This window comes from Terrapene carolina, unplaced genomic scaffold, assembly GCF_002925995.2.
Source record: "Terrapene carolina triunguis isolate 2854851 unplaced genomic scaffold, T_m_triunguis-2.0 Scaffold34552, whole genome shotgun sequence".
NCBI lineage: Eukaryota > Metazoa > Chordata > Testudines > Emydidae > Terrapene > Terrapene triunguis.
In genome coordinates this window covers 1,477-11,325 of record NW_020698903.1, presented here as the reverse complement: position 1 = coordinate 11,325, position 9,849 = coordinate 1,477, and the positions used below count along the sequence as shown (strand labels likewise).

At 50.1% G+C, this 9,849-nt stretch overlaps 1 protein-coding gene across 1 annotated transcript; it reads left to right on the top strand.

The window, feature by feature from the left end:
• Positions 1-5,630: 5,630 nt before the first annotated feature.
• LOC112123634 (erythroid membrane-associated protein-like) lies at positions 5,631-9,612 on the top strand (the record flags this gene model as incomplete). The annotated part of the gene is given in 4 exon segments (XM_029914301.1): positions 5,631-5,651; positions 5,755-5,781; positions 9,120-9,472; positions 9,474-9,612. Coding segments are annotated over 4 exon segments (540 nt in total), but the record flags the coding sequence as incomplete, so codon positions are not given.
• Positions 9,613-9,849: the final 237 nt, after the last annotated feature.

Genomic DNA, 9,849 nt, shown 5'->3' with positions numbered 1-9,849 from the left:
AAGGATATGATTCTGTCACAGAGACATGGAGCAGTGGCAGCGGCCCCTGCCGGCAGTCAGCCCCTGGCAATGCTCACAGTCTTAGTCCCCCCCCCCCCAGGGTATTATTAGTAAAAGTCAGGGACAAGTTGCGGGCTTGCATGAATTTTTGTTTATTGGCTGTGACCTGTCCCTGACTTTTACTAAAAATACTAGGGCTTTGATTAATGGCACTTAACTCACGCGATTAACTAAAAAAAAATTAATTGCAATTAAAAAAAATAATTGTACTTTTAATCACACTGTTAATCACACTGTTAAACAATAATCGAATACCAATTGAAATTTATTAAATATTTAGGCTCTAAAGTTTTACATTTGTTTTAGGGCTGTCAAGCAATTAAAAAAAGTAATCGTGATTAATTGTGTGATTACTTGCACTGTTAAATAATAATAGAATACCATTTATTTAAATATTTGTGGATGTTTTCTACATTTTCAAATATATTGATTTCAATTACAACACAGAATATAAAGTGTCCAGTGTTCACTTTATATTATTTCTGATTACAAATATTTTGCACTGTAAACATGATAAACAAAAGAAATAGTATTTTTCAATTCACCTCATAGAAGTACCAGAGTGCAATCACTTTATTGTGAAAGGGCAACTTACAAATGTAGACTATTTTTGTTACATAACTGCACTCAAAAACAAAACAATATAAAACTTTAGAGCCTACAAGTCCACTCAGTCCTACTTCTTTGCTAAGACAAACAAGTTTGTTTACATTTATGGGAGATAATGCTGCCCGCTTCTTATTTACAATGTCACCTGAAAGTGAGAGCAGCAAACAGTGCTGCCTGCAGACTCAGGCAGATCTCTCTGGGCTGGAGCACTGCTTACACCCAGGTAGGTCACTTGCTCAATTATACCTTCACACCCATAAAAGCTGGGCACATTTTAATAAACGGAGGGTGAGATTTTCACCCATACTTCAACCCCTTTATGGTCAGTAAAAAGACCAGAGCAGCATAAAAGGGCTCCAGAAGGCTTGGATCCAGCTGTGGGAGGATTCCTCCAGTGCAGGCGGTGCAGAGAACAGCTACAGGCTGCCCTCTGAGGACCCACTCACAAGCTCTATTGTAGGGGTGTGTGGGAGATGGGCCTGGGAACATGAGGGGGGTGTCAGGAAAGGGGCCCAGTGCTGCAGAGATCCTGGGCCGTGCTGCTGCCCTTCCCCCAGGGAAAGGCTGCCATAACTAAAGGCACAAGCTAAACCAGAAAAACTCACTCCCATTACGGAATAACAGCGCTGGCATGGGGTGTTATACCCGTGTAACAAGAGCAGTTTAAGGACTTGTCTACACTTAAATTTTATAGCGCTCTAACTTGCTCTAACTTCCCTGCCCTGTGCCTGTCTTGTCTGGTTAGACTGTGAGCTCTTCAGAGCAGGGACTGGTGACTCCTCCGTGTCTGTGCAGTGCCCAGCACTGGCCTGGGCTGGCCGCTAGGCACTGCCATAACACAGAGAGGGGCACCCGCTTTGTTACTAATGTAGGCTGAGCTGTACACCCAGGTGGGCCCACAGCCCACTACGGCCAGGTCCTTCACCCCACCCCACCCCCCATTCGGGGCAGATCCCTATTGATCTAGGTGAAAATTGGAAAATCAAAATCCACTAAAATCCAGCTTTTCCATGTTTCTGATTTTCACCAAAATCAACAGGGTTCTGCACGGGGCTGGTCTCGGGGAGGGAGGGGCGGAGGGGAGGTATTTAGCTGGATCGGGGATAAGTGACCTGGCTAGGGCAATGGCTGAAGGGGGATGAGGGGCACCCTGACCCTAAACCATAATCCTAACCCTGAGGTCACCGCCTCATCCTGTATCCTGAGATTTTAGTGGAAATGAGGCTTTTACAGGTTTCCATTTTTCACCAAAATCCGGAAGGTTCTGCCCACTGATGCCTAAACCATGCCGTGAAACGGAGCTGTTGGGACGTGGTTGTCAAAAGTTATCACATTGCAGACAGACAGACAGACAGAAACGCCATCGAGTTGGGTGTGGGGCCTCACTTCCCTCAGCCAATAAAAGCTTTAACCTCAAAGTAGTTGTTTTCTTTAGGGATAATTATCTAAACAGGCCTTTAGTGTGTGTTTACTAGGGCCCCAGTTCAGCAGGGTAGTTAAGCACATGCTGCACTTTAAGCCCATGAGTCAGTCCATCCCTGTTCAGCGTGTGCTTAAGGGTTTCACTGGATCAGTAGCTGCTTCAGAAGGTGTGAGGAAACCCCCTAGTGGCTGATGACGGACTAACCTGCCCCCAGGGAAAGTTCCCTCCTGACTCCCATCAGTTAACAATTGGCTTGTGCCCTGAAGCAGGAGGGGGTTTCTCTGCCCTCCAGAATGCTTGCATTTTTTGTGAACTGTGATAAGTCTGGAGATTCACATTTCCATATCACTGCCTGGGCCTTTTTGAATCCTTTGTCCATTTGGGATTTTTTCTTTGCTTGTCTGTTTAGTTTTAATCCTACCCAGTCTAAATCTGTATGTTCTCATTATCCATCTAAATGTCCTTTTGTTTTACTCCTGCTGAACTCCTGGCCTCAATGCTATCTTGTGGCAAATTGTTCCACAGGCTAATTATGCATCCTATAAAACAGTATTTCATAGAATCATACAATCATAGGACTGAAGGGAACCTTGAGAGGTCATTTCCTCTTACAGTTAGAAATTTGCTGCTTTTCCCTTTATTTGAGTATCCTCTTGTTCTTGTATTTGGAGAGAAGGTCTGAGCACCCAACTTCTCGCTCTCACTCACTGCTTTGTGTTTCTCTGTCATGTCTCCTATCGAAACTAAAATGTGCCACCTTTTTAAATCACTCCTTATATGGACGTGCCTTCAGGGCTCTAATCATTATTGTTGCGCATCTCCGTAATGTCCTTTCTGAGATGGGGTGACTAGTGCTGCGCACAATGCCCAGGTGAGGGACTAGATAAGTACATTTTTCTATCCTGTTCTTTCTGCATCCGAACTCTTCGTTCTTTAAACCATTGCTGCCCATTGAGCAGAGAGCTTCATGGAGCTGTGTACAGTGATGCCTGGGTCTCTTTCCTGAGTAGTTCCAGTTACAATTTAGAACCCTAGAACCTGTCTGAATAGCTGTAATTATTCCTTGCAATGTGCCTTACCTTACTAGGATCAATACTGAATTTCATCAGCCCTCATATTGCCCAAGCTTGGTCCCTCTGAAATAATTCAAGATTTCTCTGGCCTTGTCTAAATTAAATAGTTCTGTGACATCTATAAATTTCGCCACCTCTCAGCTTATCCTTTTTTCCAAGTCACTGATAACTATACTGAGCACCAGTCCTAACCAAAGACCAACTTTGAGGCACCCCACTGCTAACTCTTTTTCCATGTTTCAGAGTAGCAGCCGTGTTAGTCTGTATCCCCAAAAAGAACAGGAGTACTTGTGGCACATTAGAGACTAACACATTTATTGTAGCATAAGCTTTCGTGGGCTATAGCTCACTTCATCGGATGCATGTAGTGGAAAATACAGAAGGAAGATATATATATGCACAGAGAACATGAAACAATGGGTGTTACCATACACATTATAAGGAGAGTGATCAGTTAAGGTGAGCTGTTGTCAGCAGGAGAGAAAAAGAATTGTTTGTAGTGGTAATGAAAATGGCCCATTTCCAGCACTTGACAAGGAGATATAAGGAACTGTAAGGTGGGGGGAAGATAAGCACGGGGAAATAGTTTTACTTTGTGTAATGGCCCATCCACTCCCAGTCTTTATTCAAACCTAATTTAATGGTGTCCAGTTTGCAAATTAATTCCAATTCAGCAGTCTCTCTTTGGAGTCTGTTTTTGAAGTTTTGTTGTTGTAATATTGCGACTTTTAGGTCCGTAATCGAGTGTCCAGGGAGGTTGAAGTGTTCTCCAACTGGTTTTTGAATGTTATAATTCTTGATTTGTGTCCATTTATTCTTTTACGTAGAGACTGTCTGGTTTGGCCAATGCACATGGCAGAGGGGCATTGCTGGCACATGATGGCATATATCACATTGGTAGATGTGCAGGTGAACGAGCCTCTGATAGTGTGGCTGATGTGATTAGGTCCTATGATGGTGTCCCCTGAATAGATATGTGGACAGAGTTGGCAACGGGCTTTGTTGCAAGGATAGGTTCCTGGGTTAGTGTTTTTGTTGTGTGGTGTGTGCTTGCTGGTGAGTATTTGCTTCAGGTTTGGGGGCTGTCTGTAAGCAAGGACTGGCCTGTCTCCCAAGATCTGTGAGAGTGATGGATCGTCCTTCAGGATAGGTTGTAGATCCTTGATGAAATTTTCCATGGTAAATTTTTACCATTTATTCTTGCTCTTTGTTTTCTGTCTTTGAGCTGGTTTCTGATCCAGGACAATACTTTACCCCTCACACCATGATGACTCAGATTCCTTAATAACCTTTTGTGAGGAACTTTGTTAAAGGCTTTTTGAAAATCCACATAAATTATGCCAATGGGTTCTCCTTTGTGCACTATTTTACTGATATACCTAAAGCAATTTAGTAGATTAGTGGGACACAGATTTCCTTTCCAGCTCTGCTAGTCAGACCTTATCCTATCATTCTCATAGAGCTGTTTTAGAATTCTCTTTTAGTTTTTATTTCAACCAGTGTAGCAGGCACTGCCGTAATGCTCACTGGGCTGTAGTTCTCAGGATTACTCCTACCAACATTTTAAAGTTGGCTACAACATTCCCAACCCTCCGATTCTCCAGAAGTGTAGCTGATTTTAATGAGAGATGCGTATTATTGTTAGCGGCTCAGCCATATCGTCTGATGTCATTTGAGAGCGCCTGGGATTTACCATCTGGCAGGGGTCTTACCTGCTCTTGGTGGCTGCTGGCTCTTTAGTTTGTCAGTTTGTTCCAATATCTCCTCTTCACTCCTCGATCCCTGATCTTTATTTCCTGAACAGAGCAGCTCCAGGGCAGGTCTCTCCCCAGCAACCTCTGTGGTGAAAACTGATGCAAAGAAATGAGTCACAATGTCCTTGCTCCCTCTCCCCTCCGCGGATCCAGGGGACCCATTGATTCTCTCACAGGCTTCCTGATTCTGATTGACTGAAATAATTCCCTGGTATTTGTTTTATATCTCTGGCTGTTCACTCTGCTAATTCCATTTAGCCTCCTAATTCCCATCATGCACTTCACCCGATGTACTGTATGCACCTTTCTGCAGGCTTCACAGGGTTAATATTTTCCATTTGCAGAGGGATCCCTGTTTGGCTCTTACAACCTCCTGCACCTGGCAGGTGGCTGGGTGGGGTTACTGTATTTCTCTCCTTGCTGATTCCTTTGTTGCTCAGGGGTTCAGGTAGGGTGACCAGATGTCCCGATTTTATAGGGACAGTCCCAATTTTGGGGTCATTTTCTTATATAGGCTCCTATTACCCCTCACCTCCATCCTGATTTTTCACATTTGCTGTCTGGTCAGCCTAGGTTCAGGTGTCTGGCTGCTGCTGTAGCCTCCAGGCTGAGTCTAAGGATTGTAACTTCCCTGCTTTAAGGTCTTTTTGACTCACTTCTCTTCTGCAAGATAATGTGATATTGACTCATTTCTCTTTGTTTTATTTTTAGACAAACTCCAGGCTGAGCTCAGTAAGTTCTATTCCCCCCTGTATCACCCAGTGTGACATTGTCTCCTGCTCAGCGTGTCGATGTTCAGGGGCGTTCTCACCCCTCTGTCTGTGTTTGGTTGCAGGGTGGAGAAGCGCCCAGATCTACACAGGTACTGTACATACCACTGATGTTTTATCCATGGTGAGACCCACCTTCCCCTGGGAGCTCTCTGCTCCTTTCCCTGCACAGCGCATTTTCCTATGACATTCAAGCTAGAAAGAGCAATGTGACCAGGGTGGATGGAAAGGGGCAGATGACACCCAGGTTTATTGCAGATCAGGGACATGTCCCCTTTGGGAAAGGGCTGATTAGTGATGAAATGCTGCCCCCTGGTATCACCTTTGCAAGGGGTACCTGGGCTCTGCATGATGGACATTCTTATCTGTCCATAACTGAACTGAATTGCCAAGCTCTCTCTTCCCAGCAGCAGGATCAGACCAGGCTTTCGCCCACAATTTCCTTCTGGTGTAACATGCCCAGACAGGGGCTGTTCAGTGTCCCCCTGGATTTGGGGTGAGGAAGGCCCTGTCCCCACTGCAGGGGCAGACAGGTTTTTATAACCAGCTTGTGACACTCCCTTGACCCAGTTACAACAAATTGTGCCAACAAGGCAGCTTTTCTGCCTCACAGCCGTGGCTGAGCTGTGTGTGTGTGTGTTTGCTCCCAGCCTGCTGCCTGACCATGTGTGTGTCCTGGTGAATGCTGGGAGAGTCTGGGCAGCTCCCTGGTAGCTCCAGGGGCTGTGTGCACACATTACAGCACCACTGGCCCAGGTGTCCATGCACCCCAGGGTGTCCTACCACACAGCTGGGAGGGAGGGGGGTGCCCAGGACAGTTACACAAACACCGTTGGGGTCCTGTTAGGGTCACCACCTCTGCTCCACATACACCACCTGTCCCCACACCCAGAGCACCGTGTCCCCGTCTCACCCGCGGGAGAGGGCACCAGCCCCTGCAGGCTCCTGTTCGTTTGGCTGCCTCAGGCACCAACCTCACCAAGTAGTTTATGGCCCTAAATCTACCCCACTACCCCCAGCGGTGACCCCCACAGCTGATACCTGCATGGTGGTGAATGGGCCCTGCTGGCCCCAAGCTCCACATCTCACTCACTGCTCCCAAGGTGCCCCGTCCCCGGGGCTCCCAGACACTCTGGACCCAGATCTCTCTCTGTGCAGCATCGACACCCCGCAGCCCCCCTGCTACAGCCACTGACATACCTGGGGCTAGTAGCATCCTGGACAGACTCACAGATTTCCCAGGACAGCGACCTGAACAAAGGGACGATCCTGGGAAACCTGGACAGGTGCCAACCCTAGGTCCTGTCCACACAGCACAGTAACACCCAGCTGAGCTGCCAGACTTGTGCCAGCCCAGGCCCCTGGCAGGGACGTTGAGCTGCCAGCTGCCAGGGTCACTAAGGCCTGGTCTACACTAGGACTTTAATTCGGATTTAGCTGCCTTAATCCGAATTAACCCTTCACCCGTCCACACTACAGAGCCAGTTAATTCGAATTAAAGGGCCCTTTAAATCGATTTCTGTACTCCACCTCGACGAACGGAGTAGAGCCTAAATCGATTTTGTTAATTCGAATTAGGGTTAGTGTGGACGCACACCACCGAATCACTGTGTTTAAGTTAATGGGGTAGTGTGGCCGCACACCACCGAATTAATGTGGTTTAAAACCGAATTAAGGTGCTTAGTGTGGCCGCGCACAATCGAATTTATACAACCTGTTTCCCAAATTCGAATTATCTAAATTCGGATTAATCCTGTAGTGTAGACATACCCTAACAGTATTAACTCTGTCATGTGCCACTCACCATGCTAGAGCCCCAAGGGCCCCCATCACTTCACACCCCTGCTATGTCCTGGCATCTACCTCTCCTCTTTCCTCCTCTGCTGTCATGTCTCCCACCCCTCCGCTCACCCCTTTCTGCCCCCTGATGGCCACTCCACCCCTCACCACCCTTTGCTGTCCTGGCTTCCGCCCTTCTTATTCCCCTCAGCCCTCCTGGCACCTGCCCCTCTCCCCACCCTCTCTGACCCCTGGCACCCACCCCTTCCCTCACCCCCCTGTGCCCACCCTTCCTCTAGCCCCACTCTGACCCCCTGGCACCTGCCTCTCCCCAATCCCATCTCCAAACACCTCCCTCTACCTACCTGCCCCTGCCTCTATTCTCACCCCTCTCTGCCCCCTGGTGCTTGTCCCTCCCCTCCTCTGCCCTCCCTGTGTCTGCCCTTCTGCTCAATCCCCTCAATCCCCCTGGCACCTGCCCTTTCCCTTACCTGCCGCACCCTTCTGGTGTCTATCCCTTCCCTCACTCCCCCTGGCCCCCAACACCTGACCCTCCCCTTGTCCCCTTCCTCCCTGGTGCCCAACCCCCTCACCACCCTCTGCCCCACTGACCCTGCTCTCCTCTTGCCCCTCTGCCACCATCACCCATGCCACCTTCTCCTTATTTCTAACCTCTGCCCCTCCCCTCGCCTGCTGGCTCCGTGACACCTGCTCCCCTCACCACCCCTCCAGTCCCCTGGTGCCAGCTCCTCCTCTGCCCCAAGTCCCAGCTCTTCCCTTGCCCCATCTGCCTCCCTGGTCCCTGCTGTTTCCTTTGCCCCCTCTGCCCGCCTGGTGCAAGTCCCTTCCCTCACCCCCCTTTGGGACCCCTGGTCTCAGTCCTTCCCCTCACCTCAGCACTGCCCCACCCCTCACCTCTCCCTCTCCTAACCTCTGGGTCCCACCCCTCCCTTCATCTTCCCTCTGCCCCCCTGGTGCCCACATCTCCCTTCACACCCATCTGCCCCCTAGGGCCCGCCCTTCTCCACACCCCTCTCTCTGCCCCCCTTCTGCTCACCTGCTCCCTTACCCCCCCATTCTGTCCTTTTGGCACCAGTGCCTGCCCACTCACTCCCCCCCATGGTTCCACTTGCCCCACTCCTCATCATCTCACCCCCTGGCAGCTCACCCTCCCCTTTGATTTCCCCTGCCCCATTGGAGCACCCACATTCCCTCACACCCCTCTGCCCATCCCTTCCCTTGCTCCCCATAGACCCCTGGGGTCTGTCCCCTTCTCCCATGGAGCCCACCTCTCCCCCCACCCCCAGGAACCTGCCCTTCACCCCCCTCTGTCCTCATGGTGCCTGCCCCTTCTCTTATCCCCCCATTGCCCTTGTGCCTGTCCCTCCCCTCTGCCCCTCCCGCCACCCCCTCTGCTCCTGTCACCTCCCCCTCCCCTTTCCTCTTCCAGCATCTACTTGTGCCCTCCCCCCCCGCCTCCACTGACACCTTCCCACCCCTCCCGCCCTTTCCTCCTCACAGGCAGACGGGCCCTGACTCCCCTTGGGCAACAACCCCCCCCGCAGCGATTAACAAGGATGCAGGTTAATTTCCCTTTGATCTCAGTGACCAGCCCCTGCCCCCGGCCCTGACTCTGTGACTCTCTTTCCAGTGGACGTGACTCTGGATCCAGACACGGCTCATCCCAGACTCATCCTGTCTGAGGATCAGAAACATGTGAGATTCGGAGACACATGGCAGGATCTGCCCGACAATCCTGAGAGATTTGATCTTTGTCCCTGTGTCCTGGGCGTTGAGCGGTTCGCGGGCGGGAGGCGTTACTGGGAGGTGGAGGTGGGAGACAAGACTGAGTGGACTCTGGGGGTTTGTAGGGAATCTGCGAACAGGAAGGGGAAGGTCACACTCACACCTGAGGATGGATACTGGATCGTGTGGCTGAGGGATGAGGGATACAAGGCCGGCACCGCCCCCCCCAATCCCCCTCCCCGTGAGCGTCAGGCCCAGCCAGGTGGGGATTTTCCTGGACTATGAGGCGGGCGAGGTCTCGTTTTACAATGTGACTGACAGGTCCCATCTCTTCACTTTCACTAACACCTTCTCTGGGACGCTCCGCCCTTATTTCAATCCTCGTGTCAGTGATAGGGGTACAAACGCAGCTCCCCTGATAATCTGCCCAGTCCCAGCTCAGGCCGGGGGGAATCTCTGTCCCTGACAGTGACCCCGTGGCACAGACTGTCCCCTCCCAGCACTGCCGCTCTTCCCCTCCGCCCACCGTGGTAGGGCCAGTGACTGCAGCAACTGGACTTTTTGTGCTGACCAGACGCTGCCAGTTTCCCTTTTTAACTTCTCTAAATAACGTCATTTGTATCTCAACTGTGGAA